At 36.9% G+C, this 21,109-nt stretch overlaps 1 protein-coding gene and 1 long non-coding RNA gene across 2 annotated transcripts; both read right to left on the bottom strand.

Moving 5' to 3' along the window:
• Positions 1-1,674: 1,674 nt before the first annotated feature.
• On the bottom strand, positions 1,675-18,706 carry LOC131986970 (transmembrane protease serine 2-like). Its single transcript, XM_059352110.1, has 13 exons — positions 18,692-18,706; positions 18,159-18,540; positions 14,093-14,182; positions 13,883-13,999; positions 11,841-11,970; positions 10,831-10,947; positions 10,690-10,730; positions 3,664-3,832; positions 2,678-2,844; positions 2,504-2,599; positions 2,189-2,331; positions 1,829-1,981; positions 1,675-1,683 (listed from the first exon to the last, which is right to left on the bottom strand). Exons 1-13 carry the CDS (start codon positions 18,704-18,706, stop codon positions 1,675-1,677), a joined length of 1,629 nt encoding a protein of 542 aa, XP_059208093.1.
• LOC131986844 (uncharacterized) lies at positions 6,666-7,288 on the bottom strand. Its single transcript, XR_009395712.1, has 2 exons — positions 6,846-7,288; positions 6,666-6,714 (listed from the first exon to the last, which is right to left on the bottom strand). It is a non-coding gene; the product is annotated as an uncharacterized LOC131986844 (long non-coding RNA).
• Positions 18,707-21,109: the final 2,403 nt, after the last annotated feature.

Here is a 21,109-nt window from a genome sequence, read left to right as displayed (position 1 = left end):
AAGCAGGATGTGACGTAGTACTCGACGCCACAACAACACGCGCTATTTGTAAAAGCCTGCGAAGCAGTGTTAGCAACTTGGCGACTTTGTTGCCGCGGCTTGTTAAGAAGAGTAAGAACGAGTCAAAGCAGCACAGTCCTCCTGCAGCAGTCTCTCCCAGCTGCAGTCACAGAGCCGGAGGGGATGTTAACCCCTTAGCGTCCAGTCTGCAAATTGCTAACAGGCTAACAGTTAGCTCTGTAGCAGTACAGTGTGTATGCGCTAACAGGCTAACAGTTAGCTCTGTAGCAGTACAGTGTGTATGTGCTGCTGCTGCAGGAGGTGTTCACTTAGCGATCTCTGTTTGTTTACAACAAGCACCGGACACTCTGTGCACAGTTAGTGATGCCGGTTAATTCACGATCACTATTTTTATGATCAGCGGAGATGCTGTGCATAATTATCCATGCTGCTTTGTTTATGATCAGCTGTTGACTTCGTGCACAGTTAGCAAAATAGGCCACAGTTGCGTCTCCCGTGTTTAATCCCTCGCGTATGTGATCCCATTCAAGGTCAAAACTGTCAATAATCGTTTACGTGACGATCGAAAACTATACGTCACCTCCGGAGTCTGTTAATCCCTCTGGGGGCCTTTTTGTAATGGAGACACGCAGAGTGAGCGGACATTTGAGAGGGCGTGGCCTGAGACTGTCCCGGTGGCTACTCTTCCACCTAAAGGAAACACGGCTATAGGGTATCTCTGAAAGTCTACTTAACTTACGGGGACTACCCAACTTTGTGACAATGACGATGGGTTTTTAATCAGTTTATTTATTTTAAAAGGTAATTTACTTCATCCTCTAGTTTATAATAAACATTATAATTATTATTTGTTGTTTTCACTGGACAGGAAGGGAAAAAATAAATAATTAAAGTGATCTGAAAAGTAGGTAAAGTGGTCACACAACTGTGAAGGAGTAAGAAATTTCTTGAACAATATTTGCCTCTGAGATGTAGTGGAGTAAAAATATAAAGTTGCATAAAAAAGGGAATAGTCAAATAAAGTGCAAGTACTGTGAATTAGTACAGTACTTGAGTAGATCTACTTAGATACATTTCAACACTGTCGTATTTGTCACAATGTGTGAAATTAAAACTCAGTTTTTTGTGCAAAATTAGTGTAATTACAACAAATAAATAGATTCATTTTAACTCAACTCAACTTTATTAGTAAAGCACTTTAAAACAACCACAGCCGCAACAAAGTGCTGTACATAAACAAACAGAACAAGAGACAATAAAATAAATAAAACAGGAATAAACACTAAAATAAATAGATTCATTGCTTTTTAAAAAACAATTTAAAAATCAATAAATAAAAGCAAACCATAAAACACTAAAAACAAGAGCAGAGTCTCATGCGTGGTTAAAAGCCAAGGAATAAAAATAGGTTTTAAGATGAGTTTTAAAAATGGACAGTGAGGAGGCTTGTCTGATGTGTAAAGGCAGCTAACATTGTGTCTGTTATTAACAAGTATATAAAAAAAATAATGAAATGACACATCCTTTTTTTTTAAGTATAAGCTTTCAGATTATGAAAATCGTCCTGATCAATAAGTTCCCTCAGAGCTTGAGATTTAAAGTGTGTGATGAAGAAAGTGCTGCTGATTAATGTAAGAGTTGTCTTCAGGTCTGTCACTCATTCTGTGGAGATGAAAAAAAGGTTAGAACATGTAGACTTAAATAACTAAAGTATTTATTAGTGTTATTATGAGTCAAAAAGCTAAAATTAGACAGTTTGGGAAACTCACATTGTACAGAGAATGACGTCTCTATTGCATTAACATACCTGCATTTGTTCATACACCCAGTTGACGAAATAGGTCACATTCCCGTAGACTCCTGGCTTGTTCCTCCAAGCACATCCAATCCCCCAGCTAGTGTCCCCTGCCAGCCACCATACACCTCCCTGCTTAATCACCAGGGGTCCTCCATTGTCACCCTGCAGTGCATTGCATAACCAATAATGATTTTAGTTATTATCAAGAAACCAGGGAAAATGTCTAGATATCAGCTCTTAAATTAAACTCTTATGAGCTATTTTTGTTCTTATCATCATATTTGTCCAAATAAGTGTACCTTTAGTTGTACCAGGCATTAAAATGAACAAGAAATTGAAGGAAATAAGGGTCTAATATTTTTTTCTAACCTTACATGAGTCCACTCCTCCCGCCAGTTTGCCGGCACAGATCATGGTCTCAGTGACATTTCCATCTAACACATGAGGGACGTTACATTCCTCTCTGCTGTAAACAGTCACCTGGGCCTGGTTCAGTCTATCAGGGTACCATCCTGAGAGAAATAAATGATTGCACACCCACAGTTAACTCAGTCAAGCATAAAAAAAACACTGTTTCCTTACAGGAACAGGTCACCCCTGAAACATTTGGACAAATAATCTACAGCCAGGTCATGCACATGTGATATAATCTGTACTCGATGACACATTGGACATTTGGCTTACCAGATGAACTTAAGGCTCCCCATCCTGTGATCCAGGCGCTTTGTCCAGCAGAGAGGTCCACACCCATGTTGGGGAGACACACTGGCCTCACTGTCCCTGAGAGATTAACATGTGTGGGTTTTATGAATGCACAAACCAAACCATGAAACATGACTTTTGCTGGCAGGTACTTACTTGAAAATGTCAGAGGTGTATTGAGCTTTAGGAGAGCGATGTCATTGTCACGAGTTTTTGGGTTGTATTGTTGATGACTGATAATTTTGTTCACTGTGTTGCCAGAGATCATCCTAGACAACCTCACGTGGCCTGACCGTACCGTCCAAGATTCAGGACCGGAGTACCTGCCATGAGGGAAAATCGTCAAACATCTTCGATTAACTCCTGAATGTCTAAGAAAACACAGTGAGAAAACAAATACAGTCATGGAAAAAAATCATTAGACCACCCTTGTTTTCTCTATTTTTTTGTTCATGTAATGCCTGGTACAACTAGGTACATTTGTTTAGACAAATATAATGATAAGAAAAAAAATAGATCATCTATCTATAAAAGCAACCCACAAGACTCCCCGAGGGACACAGTCATAAGCCTTCTCCAAGTCCACAAAACACATGTAGACTGGATGAGCAAACTCCAATGACCCCTCCAGAAGTTTAAAGAGCTGGTCTGTTGTTCCACGGCCAGGACGGAAGCTGCATTGTTCCTCCTGAATCTGAGGTTAGAAAATCGGCCGGAGCCTCCTTTCCAACACCCTGGAGTAGACTTTCCCGGGGAGGCTGAGCAGTGTGATTCCACGGTAATTGGAACACACCCTCCGGTCCCTTTTTAAAAATGGGAACCACACCCGCCCGGCGCCTCTCACCTTGGATCCACGTGGCTTTTTCGGGCTGAGCCCGGCCACCAGACGCTCGCCTGCATGCTCCCCTCCCGGGTCTGGCTCCAGGAGGGGACCCCGGATTGTCTAGATATCAGCTCTTAGATTAAACTCTTATGAGCTATTTTTGGTGTTATCATTTTATTTGTCCAAACAAATGTACATTATGTTGTACCAGGCATTAAAATTAACAAGAAATTGAAGAAAACAATGGTCTAATTATTTTTTCCATGACTGTATGTACAAACAAGTTCAATTGCATGCAGGGCCCTGAATAGGCACTTACTTTTCGAAGCAGTGTGCAGCAGATAGGATCCAATAAGGGCTGATAATGGAGCCTCCACAAACGTGTTGATAAGGAATCTGGAGGCTGACCTGCCACGGCCAGGCCCCATTTACTGCGTATGTACCCCCCACAATACGAGAACTGGGGGAAGCTTCACTCCGTCCACATTCTGAGGGTGGAGACAAACAGCTTAATACAACTTTTAATAAACTCTTAATGAAACTATTCTCCAGAATCACAGAAAACATCCAATTCAGGGTAAATCCCAGCTTTGCACATATCAACTAAATTCCACCTCATTAACAATCATACATACAGTCATGGAAAAAATGATTAGACCACCCTTGTTTTCTCCTTGATTTCTTGTTCATTTTAATGCCTGGTACAACTAAAGGTACATTTGTTTGGACAAATATCTAACTATAAAAGCAAGAAGTGTCTGTGTGTGTGTGTGTTTGGGGCATATCTCTCTGACCGTTAGTCAGACTGACCTCAGATTTCGTATGTGGCTTGCGCATGGCACGAAGGTGTGCATCCTCGATTTTGAAGATTTTTGAATTCATTTTTCAAAATATTATTATTTACGTAGGACGTGTTGCGGCATTGCACTGTTTCCGATCGGACGCCTTTTAGGGGAGCTCCGCCCCATTGTGTGATAGGCCTACACCTGGTCAGATAACAACAAAAATAGCTAATAAGAGTTTAATTTAAGAGCTGATAACCAGACATTTTCCATGGTTTACTTGATAATGATTTTGGTTACTGCCAAGAAAAACATGGGAAATGTCTAGATATTAGCTCTTAAATTAAACTCTTATCAGCTATTTTTATTGTTATCATTATATTTGTCCAAACAAATGTACCTTTAGTTGTACTAGGCATTAAAATTAACACAAAATTGAAGAAAAAAAGGATGGTCTAATATTTTTTTCCATGACTGTGGTGGAGTTATGTGAAGGTTAAAGCAATGGCTTACCGATACACTTAAGCTTGACTGCATAGTATGAGCAACTCTTGCTGCAAAGGAAAAAATGGCAGAAAATTATATTGAAGTCGTTATCAAGATAATAAATACCCTGTACAAAGTTACTATGCAGTGATAGGTGGGGCGGTGTACCTGTGTTCAAGATGAGCCTTTATACGTGATCCATAGTAAAAACCAGGCTTCAGCTTCATGGATCCTCTGGATACCAAAGAACCTGCAGTGATCTGGGTGGAGGACACGTAATAGCTTCTGTAGGATGGACACAAGGACAAATTCACAATATGGATCATTTGTATAGACAAAAATAATACATTGAGTTGAGGAAAAAGTACTTTTACTGAAGTAAAACTAGCAATATTACAAAGTACTGCAATAATAATAATAATAATAATAATAACTTTTTTTGTATAGCACCTTTTTTAAACAACAGCTGAATGATGCCATAAGTAAAAAACACACACAAAAGACAGAAAAAAACAGATAAAAGACAGCGTAGGATCAATCACACGACAATCTCAGATACTGGAGCTGCTGTGACAACTAAATTTCCCCACTGAGGGATAAATAAAGTCATATAAGTAGGAAGTAAAGTAAAAGTCCTGCATTTGAAACTAACTGAAGTAAAAGTACAAAAGTATCAGCATCAAAATGTACTTAAAGTATCAAAAGTAAAAGTACTTGTTATGCAGAATGTACTCACTCAGATTGTTCTATATTTTCTAAATATATTATTGCATTATTTGTATTGATGCATTTATGCAAGCAGTGTTTTAATTTTTGTAAAGACACGGTTCATTTTAACTACCTAATATATTGTTATGAGGCATCATTCAAAAACAAATGTCTAATCCCTTTAAATTAATCCTGTTTATCATGTTAAATCTCGACCTCAAAATTAACTAAAGCTGTCAGCTAAGTGTAGTGGAGTAGAAAAAATAAAATAAAAAATAAAGTTACATAAAATGGAAATACTCAAGTAAAGTACAAGTACCTCAAAATTGTACTTACGTACAATAATTGAGTAAATATACTTAGTTACTTTCCACCACTTTATATATGTCACGAGGGAGAAGAAAATGATTGCATTCTGTTTGAAAATGTCTGTACAATAATCACCCGTTGTAGCCCATCTGCTCACACACAGCTCTGCCATAGTCGTCGTCCCAGTTGTCAGCACAAACCGGCAACCACGTCTGGCTGGCATCTGAGTAACTTTGCAGCATGAAGTTGGTCCCGTGGAGGCGAACTGTAAGGGAGAATTATGAGGAGCCGTATGTAATAAGTAAGTAACTTTACCTCTCACATTCACAATTTTACCCCTCACATTCACAAAAAATGTGTGAATGTGAGAAGTAAAATTGCGAATGTGAGAGGTAAAATTGTTAATGTGAGAGGTAAAATTGCTAATGTGAGAGGCAAAATTGAGTATGTGAGGTAAAATTATAAATGTGAGAGGTAAAATTGTGAATGTGAGAGGTAAAATTGTGTATGGGAGAGGTGAAATTGTGTATGTGTGAGGTAAAATTGTTAATGTGAGAGGTGAAATTGTGTATGTGAGAGGGAAAATGGTGAATGTGAGAGGTAAAATTGTGAATGTGAGAGGTAAAATTGTGTATGTGAGGGGTAAAATTGTGAATTTGAGAGGTAAAATTGTGAATGTAAGAGGTAACATTGTGTATGTGAGAGGTAAAATTGTGAATGTGAGAGGTAAAATTGAGAATGTGAGAGGTAAAATTGTGGAGGAGAGAGGTAAAATTGTTAATGTGAGAGGTAAAATTCAGTATGTGAGTAGGGATGGGTACCTTTCACATTTGAACCGATACGGTACCGATACCCGGTACCAGGGAATCGGTACCGGTACTCAACGGTTCCAATTTTCGGCACTTTTGCGTTTGTTTATGGGGTAATAAATGTTAATTTGTTTAATAATAAAATCTATTTTTTTCAATTCAACATATTTATTTCTCAAAATATAAACTTTAAAAAATATATCAAAACAATATAAAATCCAGGATGAGCAGTGCTTTATTGTTGAGCGAACGTGCATTTTGTAACATGAAGGTTGCCTTGTTATCAAAGAATACAGAGGAGAGCTCTCAGGTGGCAAGTGCACGGAGGAGAAAAAAAAAAAGGTTGCAAGTGCACGTGTGATTTGTTGTGATGACGTCGTAGCTGTGCGGCGCAGCACCGGTCAGACAGTATTGTGGCCATAGCATGGTTGGAATAAACAAAGTTGAGTTGGGCTGCTCTGTGCACATATCGAGGATGACGCAGGATTCCGAGGGATTTAATTTCAGCGAGGCAGTTTGGAGTAAATTGGCAGGTAATATTCCTGAGTTGAAGAGCGGAGTATTAGCGGAGGACCAGAGATGCAGCAGCTAGCTGCTAGCTGTTAATGACTGGTCTACAGAAGAATGGAGAGAGCAAACGGAGTAAGGCCAAGCCCGGGTAGAGACATTGGAGAGATAGCAGCTGGCGGCTAGCAGGCCTCGAGCCGGGCTGTTCGTCTCTGCGCCGGGTTGGAAGAGGGCAGCAGCTAGTGGCTAGTGGCCGCAGTGAGCAGACAGGACCGGATGAGGAGGTAAATAAAAAAAGAAAAAATAGTGCCATCGTCAGCACGCTTGTTAATCAAAGACGTTAAATGAATACAGGTTTAAATCAATGATCAGTTTAAAGTTAACGCCGTCTAGGTACCGAAACATGGTACCGTTTGATTTTACATGAATCGGTACTCAGTAGTTCCGACGGAATTCGGTCGGTACCTATAAAAGTACCAAATTCGGTACCCATCCCTATATGTGAGAGGTAAAATTCTGAATGTGAGAGGTAAAATTGTTAATGTGAGAGGTAAAATTGATAATATGAGTGGTAAAATTGTGGATGTGAGAGGTAAAATTGTGGATGTGAGAGGTAAAATTGTGTATGTGAGAGGTAAAATTCTGAATGTGAGAGGTAAAATTGTGAATGTGAGAGGTCAAATTCGGGATGTGAGAGGTAAAATTGTGAATGTGAGAGGTAAAATTGAGAATGTGAGAGGTAAAATTGTGAATGTGAGAGGTAAAATTGTTAATGTGAGAGGTAAAATTGTGAATGTGAGAGGTAAAATTGTGTATGTGAGAGGTAAAATTATAAATGTGAGAGGTAAAATTGTGTATGTGAGAGGTAAAATTGTGTATGTGAGAGGGAAAATTATGAATGTGAGAGGTAAAATTGTTAATATGAGAGGTAAAATTGTGGATGTGAGAGGTAAAATTGTGGATGTGAGAGGTAAAATTGTGAATGTGAGAGGTCAAATTCAGGATGTGAGAGGTAAAATTGTGAATGTGAGAGGTAAAATTGTTAATATGAGAGGTAAAATTGTGTATGAGAGGTAAAATTGTCTATGTGAGAGGTGAAATTGTGTATGTGAGAGGTAAAATTGTGAATGTGAGAGGTAAAATTGTGAATGTGAGAGGTAAAATTGTTAATATGAGAGGTAAAATTGTGAATGTAAGAGGTAAAATTGTGGAGGAGAGAGGTAAAATTGTGGAGGAGAGAGGTAAAATTGTTAACGTGAGAGGTAAAATTGTGTATGTGAGAGGTAAAATTCTGAATGTGAGAGGTAAAATTGTGTGTGAGAGGTAAAATTGTTAATGTGAGAGGTAAAATTGTGAATGTGAGAGGTAAAATTGTGTATGTGAGAGGGAAAATTGTGAATGTGACAGGTAAAACTGTTAATGTGAGAGGTAAAATTGTTAATATGAGAGGTAAAATTGTGGATGTGAGAGGTAAAATTGTGGATGTGAGAGGTAAAATTGTGTATGTGAGAGATAAAATTATGAATGTGAGAGGTGAAATTGTGAATGTGAGAGGTCAAATTCGGGATGTGAGAGGTCAAATTGTGAATGTGAGAGATAAAATTGTGAATGTGAGAGGGAAAATTCAGGATGTGAGAGGTAAAATTGTGAATGTGAGAGGTAAAATTGTTAATATGAGAGGTAAAATTGTGTATGAGAGGTAAAATTGTCTATGTGAGAGGTGAAATTGTGTATGTGAGAGGGAAAATTGTGAATGTGAGAGGTAAAATTGTGAATGTGAGAGGTAAAATTGTTAATATGAGAGGTAAAATTGTGAATGTAAGAGGTAAAATTGTGGAGGAAAGAGGTAAAATTGTGGAGGAGAGAGGTAAAATTGTTAACGTGAGAGGTAAAATTGTGTATGTGAGAGGTAAAATTCTGAATGTGAGAGGTAAAATTGTGTGTGAGAGGTAAAATTGTTAATGTGAGAGGTAAAATTGTGAATGTGAGAGGTAAAATTGTGTATGTGAGAGGGAAAATTGTGAATGTGAGAGGTAAAACTGTTAATGTGATAGGTAAAATTGTTAATATGAGAGGTAAAATTGTGGATGTGAGAGGTAAAATTGTGGATGTGAGAGGTAAAATTGTGTATGTGAGAGGTAAAATTGTGAATGTGAGAGGTGAAATTGTGAATGTGAGAGGTCAAATTCGGGATGTGAGAGGTCAAATTGTGAATGTGAGAGATAAAATTGTGAATGTGAGAGGGAAAATTCAGGATGTGAGAGGTAAAATTGTGAATGTGAGAGGGAAAATTGTTAATATGAGAGGTAAAATAGTGTATGAGAGGTAAAATTGTCTATGTGAGAGGTGAAATTGTGTATGTGAGAGGGAAAATTGTGAATGTGAGAGGTAAAATTGTGAATGTGAGAGGGAAAATTGTTAATATGAGAGGTAAAATTGTGAATGTAAGAGGTAAAATTGTGGAGGACAGAGGTAAAATTGTGGAGGAGAGAGGTAAAATTGTTAACGTGAGAGGTAAAATTGTGTATGTGAGAGGTAAAATTCTGAATGTGAGAGGTAAAATTGTGTGTGAGAGGTAAAATTGTTAATGTGAGAGGTAAAATTGTGAATGTGAGAGGTAAAATTGTGTATGTGAGAGGGAAAATTGTGAATGTGAGAGGTAAAACTGTTAATGTGAGAGGTAAAATTGTTAATATGAGAGGTAAAATTGTGGATGTGAGAGGTAAAATTGTGGATGTGAGAGGTAAAATTGTGTATGTGAGAGGTAAAATTGTGAATGTGAGAGGTGAAATTGTGAATGTGAGAGGTCAAATTCGGGATGTGAGAGGTCAAATTGTGAATGTGAGAGATAAAATTGTGAATGTGAGAGGGAAAATTGTGAATGTGAGAGATAAAATTGTTAATGTGAGAGGTAAAATTGTTAATATGAGAGGTAAAATTGTGGATGTGAGAGGTAAAATTGTGGATGTGAGAGGTAAAATTGTGTATGTGAGAGGTAAAATTGTGAATTTGAGAGGTAAAATTGAGAATGTGAGAGGTAACATTGTGTATGTGATAGGTAAAATTGTGAATGTGAGAGGTAAAATTGTGAATGTGAGAGGTAAAATTGTGAATGTGAGATGTAAAATTGTGAATGTGAGAGGTAAAATTGTGAATGTGAGATGTAAAATTGTGAATGTGAGAGGTAAAATTGTGAATGTGAGAGGTAAAACTGTGAATGTGAGAGGTAAAATTGTGAATGTGAGATTTAAAATTGTGAATGTGAGAGGTAAAATTGTGAATGTGAAAAGTATTTTTTGTAGAGGAAATAATGAAGTATGGCTCATAGAGAATCCGCCACCATGATGTTCACTGATGTGATGCACCAAGACAGATACAGTATGTATGTGTGTGTAGGTGTTGATGTTAATATTAATGTCTTACAGCAGTGAGATTCATCCTCTCCATTAGGGCAGTCTTTCACACCATCACACCACTGGGAGGAGCTCAAACACTTTCCACCACTTTTACACGACTTCCCCAGTAAACACTGGTCGTATACTGCAAACACACACACACAAATATAGAGAATAAACCACACAGGAATCTGCTGACATTATCATTATATTTGTCCAAACAAATGTACCTTTAGTTGTACTAGGCATTAAAATGAACACAAAATTGAAGAAAAAGGATGGTCTTGTATTTTTTTCCATGACTGTATTTCAGTGGTGGAGTTATGTGAAGATTAAAGCAATTGCTTACCGATACACTGAAGCTTGACTGCATTAGCTGAGCAACTCTTGCTGCAAAGGAAAAAATGGCAGAAAATTATATTGAAGTCGTTATCAAGATAATAAATACCCTGTACAAAGTTACTATGCAGTGATAGGTTGCGCAGTGTACCTGTGTTCAAGATGAGACTTTATACGTGATCCATGGTAAAAACCAGGCTTCAGCTTCATGGATCCTCTGGATACCAAAGAACCTGCAGTGATCTGGGTGGAGGACACGTAATGGCTTCTGTAGGAAGGACACAAGGACAAATTCACAATATGGATTATTTGTATAGACAAAAATAATACATTGAGTTGAGGAAAAAGTACTTTTACTGAAGTAAAACTAGCAATATTACAGTGTACTGCAATAATAATAATAATAATAATAATAATAATAATAATAACTTTTAATTGTATAGCACCTTTTTCAAACAACAGCTGAATGATGCCATAAGGATAAAAAAACAACAACACACACACACAAAAGACAGAAAAAAACAGATAAAAGACAGCGTAGGATCAATCACAAGACAATCTCAGATACTGGAGCTGCTGTGACAACTAAATTTCCCCACTGAGGGATAAATAAAGTCATATAAGTAGGAAGTAAAGTAAAAGTCCTGCATTCGAAACTAACTGAAGTAAAAGTACAACTGTATCAGCATCAAAATGTACTTAAAGTATCAAAAGTAAAAGTATTTGTTATGCAGAATGTACTCACTCAGATTGTTTTATATTTTCTAAATATATTATTGCATTATTTGTATTGATGCATTTATGCAAGCAGTGTTTTAATTTTTGTAAAGACAGGGTTCATTTTAACTACCTAATATATTGATATGAGGTATCATTCAAAAACAAATGTCTAATCCCTTTAAATTAATCCTGTTTTTCATGTTAAATCTCGACCTCAAAATTAACTAAAGCTGTCAGCTAAGTGTAGTGGAGTAGAAAAAATAAAATAAAAAATAAGGTTACATAAAATGGAAATACTCAAGTAAAGTACAAGTACCTCAAAATTGTACTTACGTACAATAATTGAGTAAATATACTTAGTTACTTTCCACCACTTTATATATGTCACGAGGGAGAAGAAAATGATTGCATTCTGTTTGAAAATGTCTGAACAATAATCACCCGTTGTAGCCCATCTGCTCACACACAGCTCTGCCATAGTCGTCGTCCCAGTTGTCAGCACAAACCGGCAACCACGTCTGGTTGGCATCTGAGTAACTTTGCAGCATGAAGTTGGTCCCGTGGAGGCGAACTGTAAGGGAGAATTATGAGGAGCCGTATGTAATAAGTAAGTAACTTTACCTCTCACATTCACAATTTTACCCCTCACATTCACAAAAAATGTGTGAATGTGAGAAGTAAAATTGTGCATGTGAGAGGTAAAATTGTGAATGTGAGAGGTAAAATTGGGGATGTGAGAGGTAAAATTGTGTGTGAGAGGTAAAATTGTTAATGTGAGAGGTAGAATTGTGAATGTGAGAGGTAAAAGTGTGTATGTGAGAGGTAAAATTGTGAAAGTGAGAGGTAAAATTGTGTATGTGAGAGGTAAAATTATAAATGTGATAGGTAAAATTGTGAATGTGAGAGGTAAAATTGTGAATGTGAGAGGTAAAATTGCTAATGTGAGAGGTAAAATTGTTTATGTGTGAGGTAAAATTATAAATGTGAAAGGTAAAATTGTGAATGTGAGAGGTAAAATTGCTAATGTGAGAGGTAAAATTGTGGATGTGAGAGGTAAAATTGTGTATGTGAGAGGTAAAATTCTGAATGTGAGAGGTGAAATTGTGAATGTGAGAGGTAAAATTGTGAATGTGAGAGGTAAAATTGTGAATGTGAGAGGGAAAATTGTGAATGTGAGAGATAAAATTGTTAATGTGAGAGGTAAAATTGTTAATATAAGAGGTAAAATTGTGGATGTGAGAGGTAAAATTGTGGATGTGAGAGGTAAAATTGTGTATGTGAGAGGTAAAATTGTGAATTTGAGAGGTAAAATTGTGAATGTGAGAGGTAAAATTGGGGATGTGAGAGGTAAAATTGTGTGTGAGAGGTCAAATTGTTAATGTGAGAGGTAAAATTGTGAATGTGAGAGGTAAAATTGTGTATGTGAGAGGTAAAATTGTGAATGTGAGAGGTAAAATTGTTTATGTGAGAGGTAAAATTATAAATGTGAAAGGTAAAATTGTGAATGTGAGAGGTAAAATTGTGTATGTGAGAGGTAAAATTGTGAAAGTGAGAGGTAAAATTGTGTATGTGAGAGGTAAAATTGTGAATGTGAGAGGTAAAATTGTGAATGTGAGAGGTAAAATTGCTAATGTGAGAGGTAAAATTGTTTATGTGTGAGGTAAAATTATAAATGTGAATGGTAAAATTGTGAATGTGAGAGGTAAAATTGTGAATGTGAGAGGTGAAATTGTGAATGTGAGAGGTAAAATTGTGAATGTGAGAGGTAAAATTGTGACTGTGAGAGATAAAATTGTTAATGTGAGAGGTAAAATTGTTAATATAAGAGGTAAAATTGTGGATGTGAGAGGTAAAATTGTGGATGTGAGAGGTAAAATTGTGTATGTGAGAGGTAAAATTGTGAATTTGAGAGGTAAAATTGTGAATGTGAGAGGTAAAATTGTGTATGTGAGAGGTAAAATTGTGTGTGAGAGGTCAAATTGTTAATGTGAGAGGTAAAATTGTAAATGCGAGAGGTAAAATTGTGTATGTGAGAGGTAAAATTGTGAATGTGAGAGGTAAAATTGTGAATGTAAGAGGTAACATTGTGTATGTGAGAGGTAAAATTGAGAATGTGAGAGGTAAAATTGTTAATGTGAGAGGTAAAATTGAGAATGTGAGAGGTAAAACTGTGTATGTGAGAGGTAACATCATGTACGTGAGAGGTAAAATTGAGAATGTGAGAGGTAAAATTGTTAATATGAGAGGTAAAATTGTTAATGTGATAGGTAAAATTGTGAATGTGAGAGGTAAAATTGTGTATGTGAGAGGTAATATTGTGAATGTGAGGGGTAAAATTATAAATGTGAAAAGTATTATTTGTAGAGGAAATAATGAAGTATGGCTCATAGAGAATCCGCCATCATGATGTTCACTGATGTGATGCACTAAGACAGATACAGTATATGTGTGTGTAGGTGTTGATGGTAATATTAATGTCTTACAGCAGTGAGATTCATCCTCTCCATGAGGGCAGTCTTTAACACCATCACACCACTGGGAGGAGCTCAAACACTTTCCATCACATTTACACGACTTCCCCTGTAAACACTGGTAGTATACTGCAAACAAACACACACAAATATAGAGTATAAAGCACACAGGAATCTGCTGACACGACCATCACACTAGATTAACATATATCTGGTACTTACAGAAGTACCAGAGCAGGATGGCCACCGCCAGGACAAGGAGCGCACACAGAGAGCCACACAGTATATATTTCCGCTGACATTTCTTCTTTCCTGCAAAGCAAGATCACAAAAATTGTAATAAAACTGATTTAATGAAAATAAAATGCATGCTCTCCAAGATGTGCATAGTGTCACACATGCAAATAACAGTTACAAGCTACTGTTCTGCAGATATGACAAAGAAACAAAACATTCTGTAGATCTAAAATACTGTAGAAACGTCATATAACACATCGCAAACTTAAGCCACTTCTAGCTCTAATATGTTCATAAGGAATTCAAATCCTACAACAGGTAAAGAGTTCATCATTCTGAGTTTAGCTCCAGTGACACATGTAGGCATGTATCCAAAAGAAAAAAGCACAAATAATGTGACAGAAACAGAGATATTTTTTCTATCCAAATATGTGGGCAGCTATTATGTTTCTTAAAGTAATGAAAAGTACAGTATGAGGATGTGGAAATGAGTTACAAAATAAATACATTGTAAATAATATGCCAATATTAAATCAATTTGATGCTTTGAAGGCACAAAAATTACATTGCCAATGAATATTAGGTTAGAAAATACAACATTTGCTTTATGTAATGTGACTCCTGCATAAACCATTTCCTGTCTTCTATACAAATACAGATACAGCTAAAGATTATAACAAGAGAAAAAAAGCCTGTATGGCCCCTCATAGTTTTCTCTCCAATTTTTACGAGTTCACCCTCCTTTTATTATGATAGTGCAACTAGCAGAGTATCACTATAACTTAACTTAAACAAGTTAACCCTCTGGAGTCTAAGCCAATTTTTCCTGTTTATTTCCGCCTGTTTTTTGTTGTTGTTAAATGCATGTATTTCTTCAACCCTTTGATGCAGAATGAAGTAATATATACCATTTTTTTAAGGACTACCAGTGCTACCAGAATATATGGTTCTGTCATATGTCACATGAATGTGTAAAAAGTTATATAACCCTGAAGACAAAGGAACAAATAAAGCGAAAATTTAATTTTACAGAAATATACTAAAACCACACACGAAAACATAAATGCAATGGCCTTTTTCAACTGAATGTTATATTTTTAGGTCTTGGGGATCAGGGGGAAAACAAATAAACATTCTACATTGTACAAAATTACATATATTTACAAATAAGTTGAGACGTTTTTCTCAAGAATAGCTCAAATGGCTACACTTCAAAGCAATTCCTTCAAAGTGCACTAGTGTTTTAGTGACATTTTGCAAAGCAAAACTAATTGTTGTTACTTATTTTACTGTAACAAATAAACTTTCTTGCAAAAACAATGAGAGCCCATCCATCCTGCTCCCCCTCCCCTCTCTGTGCGCTAAATATCAATATATACAATTAGTGGAGCGGCTAAGTGCTCATTTTTGCCAGAATCTTTCAGTTCATGATACAAGCGTGAAAATTGGCATGAACACTCTCCATGGGTCACTTAACAAGAAAATTGTCCGAGACATTTGAAATTTTAAGATGGCGGCCACTTTTCAAGATGGCCGACACCTAAGTGGATCAGTTAAGTGATATAATGGTTTATTTGGTGATACAAGCATAAAAATTGGCATGAGCAGTCTCTGCTGGTCACTTGACAATGACCCACCGACAGTTATTTGAATTTCCAAGATGGCGGCCATTTTTCAAGATGGCCGACACCTTAGTGGAGCAATTAAATTATATAATGTTTTATTTGGTGATACAACCATAAAAATTGGCATGAGCAGTCTCCATGGGTCACTTGACAATAAGCCACCCACAGTTACTTGGGTTGACAAAAAAACACTCCCAGCCACTTGAAATTTCTATTTTCAAGATGGCCGCCCCCTGGATCCTCAAAAGATCAATTTTCTCATAGAAATGTATTGGGTTTTAGATTATTCTGGAAAACAAGTTTTAACAGATCATAATACAGTTGTGTTGATTTGTTGATCATAGACAGATTAGACAAGAGTGAGTATCTGCACTACCAGGGCACACTGGTGATATATGACTGCTGTTAAACTCAGAGTGGGGTTCAATGTCAGCCAATTGTAAAGTTAGTCAAAGAAGAGACGACAACTCTCTGAGTAGTTTTAGTTAACCGGGTGGTGTACAGATCGTACAGGGTAAAAATGGCATTGGATGAACGATTGGACTAAGTGTAGGGTTAAGGCATGAACTTAGTTGTATCCCATACATCAAAGTGCTTATTAAAAGGTGGTAAAAGGCTAAACCCTCGGCCTCTGCCTTTGAATTTGCTGCAGACATTGGAGAAGCCATCATAACAGTTGAGAAAACAAACAGCAGGACACCAAGATCATACTGGTTATGATACCATTGCAAGAAATGTTCCATTATTTCATAAAATAAATGCTCTGCCTATCTTACGTAGTCCAACCCGACTAGATGAAGGTGATGGCATAGAAAGCACATTGACATGAAACAGAGCAAAATATCATTCAAGCTGTAAACTTATGTTCAACAACACACAGCTGGAAAGGGCACAAAAAAAGGCATCTACTGCTGCTAAAGACACTAAAGATACCAAAGATATCCATGTCAAGAGGTCAAAAAGATCCCAGACTTCTTATGAGGCTGGATATGTGTGGGGACAGGCATTGAAGAGACACCCACAAATGCCGAGCCCGTCCGACTGGGGATGGGTTAAACAGGACAAGGAGTGGAAAGTCTTCTGGACTCCACTTCCACCTATTGCGGAGAGTTGTTGGGAGTTGACAAAATGTGGGTGCACCAAGGCTTGTACTGGAAAGTGTAAGTACTACAGATATGGACTCAGTTGCCCCTGCTAGAACTTATTTGCTTGTTTCTTTTGCCAGTGTTATTCCTTGTTGTCCTTTGTGTTTTCAAGTGTAGGCCTATGGCTGTCTGGATCTGTCATTATTGCCATTCAGTATTAACCATTGCTCAATTATTATTTTGGAGCACTGTCCGTTCAGCACCACAACTGTGTTTCCCCACCCCTTAGTATTTATTTGGCATGTTTAATGGCAGTAGTAATGGTTAGTTATAAAAAAAGTAATTTAAAAAAGTATTTCACAAGCCCTCATGGTAAGGGAGCCTGTGTACCTCGGTGAACCCGGAGAGCTACGCCGGTGGGAGGGAACTCCTGTCAGGTTTTACCAAACTGGTCGTGGGCAAGGAGTCAGACAAAGCACAGTCAAACAACCTCTCTTGAGGAACCCAATGCATTTCTATGAGAAAATTCATAATTTAAAGGTTCACATGGCAGGCGGCAGTCATCCTGCAAAAAAAAGTTGCCGCCTTGAAATTTCAAGTAGCTGTGGCTGGCTAATTGTCAAGTGACCCACAGATACTGCTCATGCCAGTTTTTATGCATATATCACCCAATAAACCATTGTATCATTCAATTGCTCCACTAAGGTGTTGGCCATCTTGAAAAATGGCCGCCATCTTGGAATTTCAAGTAACTGTGGGTGGGTTATTGTCAAGTGACCAGCAGAGACTGCTCATGCCAATTTGTATGCTTTTTTTCACCAAATAAACCATTATATCACTTAACTGCTCCACTTAGGTGTCGGCCATCTTGAAAAATGGCCGCCATCTTAAAATTTTAAATGTCTCGGACAATTTTCTTGTCAAGTGACCCATGGAGAGTGTTCATGCCAATTTTCACGCTAGTATCATAAACTGAAAGATTATATCACTTAGCCGCTCCACTAAATATGGTTTGGATAAACTCCCCTAAAAGACTGTTGTTCCATGTCGGATTATAAAACCTATGGAAGGCGTACAATGACAACAAATACCTCTTCTGAAAGCTGCAGATCGAACGGAGCAACTGCTTTTTAAAGTAAGTTGATACAATCCTCCGTTCCGGAGCTATTCAAATATTAATAGAGCCCCCCCCCGCGAATCATCGGCGACTTGTTAGACTTCAGAGGGTTAATGATTGTACAGAAGATGTATTTTTGTTATGACTGAATGGAAGCCGTTGTTCACACAGCTTTTTATTGCACACGCTATAGCTTCACAGGAAAATTTTGAAATTGTCTGTACCTTTCTCTTGTGGTGTGTCATGTGGGGTTCCAGGTGCTGTAGTGTGGTTGGTGTCTACTGTAGGAGTGACGGCAACACAGCTGGGGGGTTGTGGGGGTCTCCCTTCCTCATGCTGAAACCCTCCGTTGGCATAGAGGGGGGCAACACAGCTGGGGGGTTGTGGGGTTGGTGGGGGTCTCCCTTCCTCATGCTGAAACCCTCCGTTGTCATAGAGGGGGGCAACATTGCTGGGGGGTTGTGGGGTTGGTGGGGGTCTCCCTTCCTCATGCTGAAACCCTCCGTTGTCATAGAGGGGGGCAACATTGCTGGGGGGTTGTGGGGTTGGTGGGGGTCTCCCTTCCTCATGCTGAAACCCTACGTTGGCATAGATGGAGGCATCCTGCTGGAGGTGCAGAAAAGAAATAGGAATAAAACATATTGTAGAGATAACACAAGGTAAACATGTGATCTTGTTAGCAAATGTGGTGTCATAAAAAACAGTTTAAAAAACAGTTTAAAAGAGGAAAAATAATTAAATGTCGCATTTCACTCACCTGATTATTATTCATGTTGGAACTGGTTACACTGCCTGAAGAGGGAGACTGCTGAACCTGGAGAAAGTTAAGGTTATTTTAAATATAGATTAACATTGCACTGGTCATAGGCAATGGTGGAATGTAACTAAGTACATTTACTCAATTTTGACACTCTCTTACTATGACACTGTGTCTAGAAAAAAAGGCAAGGAGATATACTAACAGAGGGAAAAAAAGATGTATTTATTTTTTAAAAATGTCATTAACATTCCTGATTAAGAACAAAATGATTTGATAATAAATCAGGATAATTGATGTAAACAAAATTTACAAATATAGTTATGTAAGAAAAGAAAAAATCTTAAAGGATGCATTTAAATAATAATAAAATATAACAAAGTTGTTTCAAAAGCCCTACAATTTTGCTATTATGGTACATCTGGGTAGATAATTTAATAGCTATTATAAAAATAATTAAAATGTAAAATTAAAAAAAGAAAGAAAAAAGTTTTTTAAAAATAAAATAAAATGTAATAATAAAATATGTTAATAATGTTAGAGATTGGAAGGTTTTAGAACAAATTTCTAAAATGGCAAAAAGGTCCAAGTGAATTGGTTTTAAGAAGGTGCTTAATTTTTTTCCAGGAATCGCATTAACTAAAATGAAGTAAAAGTAACAAATCGCTAACATAAGTACAATTTTGAGGTACTTGCACTTTTCTTGAGTATTTTTTTTTATTTTTTATGTAACTTTATACTTCTACTTTACTAAATTTTAAGTGACAGCTTTAGTTACTAGTTACTTTTTGGGACAAGATTTAACATGAAAAACATGATACAATTAAAGTGATTAGACAATTGTTTATAAATGTTACCTCATAACAGTGTATTAGGTAGTTAAAATTCCACCACTGGTCATCAGTACTTTAGCAGTGAAGAGCCCATTTAAGCAATTTTCATTAAACAAAAACATCATATTGAGCATCTATCGATCTATCTATCTATCTATCTATCTATCTATCTATCTATCTATCTATCTATCTATCTATCTATCTATCTATCTATCTTACTCATTAGAATTTTAGGTCACAAGAAGTTTTATGAAAACTACATATCAGATACTTTTCACACTGATTATTTCCATTTTTATGACAAACAAGCTACAGGCTGATTAAATCAATATTCCATATTTCAAGAGTACAATGGAAACATTCTTCACATACTACCTAGGCTGACTTCTGCTACCAGATTTGCACCTACCTTGAAATTCCCACTAATTCCTTCAGCGCTCTGATCCTGTCTGTCTGTTTCTCTCTCTGCCTCACGTTCCTCCTCTTCCTGCATGTTATCAACAGTCACGACCACACCTTTTCCACTGTGACCACAAGCCAGCCCTGTTGTGTGCCACCTAATTTATAGGCCAGCATCAATACTCTCATTATATATATACACACACACACACACAAAAGGTAAAATTGAAAATGTGAGTAAAGTATTTTTTGTATTTTTATTATGATAAAAAATAATTTCATGTAGCGACAAAGATGTTGAAATACTTACAGAAGTACCAGAGCAGGAGGCCGGCCACAAAATGATCAAAAAAAGACACAAAATTACCAAAAAAAGACACAAAATTACCAAAAAAAGACACAAAATTACCAAAAAAAGACACAAAATTACCACAAAAAAAAAAATCACCAAAAAAGAGAAAGACAAACAGCCACATGGTAAAGCTTATTGTTGTATACTCCATACTTCCCTCTATGGTTCGCTCCAGTTTTGATCCCACGTACAAGAATCAGAACATAAAGTTTCATCCAAAACACAGCTGATAAAATCACCAAACAGACTTTATTATATGGATATATGTCGACATATTGGTCAGAGGACAGTGACATAGGGTATCTCTGAAGAGTCTACTTAACTTTGTGTGGTTTTTAATGAGTTTATTTATCTTAAGCGGTAGGAGAATTTACTTCATCCTCTAGCTATTCTCAACCTTGGGGTCCCGACCCCAATTTGGGTCGCAAAATGATTTCTGGGGGTCGCCAAATCATTTAGGAAGTCAGCTCTGTCTCCACTGTGTTAAAGTGTTGTTTTAGTCTTTTTGGTCATTTAATGTCTTTTTTTGTTCATTTTGTGTTTTTTTTTGTCATTTTGTGACTTTTTTGGTCATTTTGTGTCTTTTTTTGGTGATTGTGTGTCTCTCTTGGTCATTTTGTGTCTTTTTTTTTACATTTTGTGGCCATATGTGTGTCTTTTTTTTTACATTTTGTGGCCATATGTGTGTCTTTTTTTTTATTATCATTTTGTGGTCAATTTGTGTCTTTTTGGGTCATTTTGTGTCTTTTTTGGTCAATTTGTGTCTTTTTTGGTCATTTTGTTTCCATTTATTGGTCATTTTGTGGTCATTTTTTGATCATTTTGTGGCCAATT

The sequence above is a fragment of the Centropristis striata genome, chromosome 15 (assembly GCF_030273125.1).
Source record: "Centropristis striata isolate RG_2023a ecotype Rhode Island chromosome 15, C.striata_1.0, whole genome shotgun sequence".
In the NCBI taxonomy this organism is placed as follows: domain Eukaryota; kingdom Metazoa; phylum Chordata; class Actinopteri; order Perciformes; family Serranidae; genus Centropristis; species Centropristis striata.
Note: the sequence above shows the minus strand (reverse complement) of the source record. Positions and strands in the feature narration are given on the sequence as shown.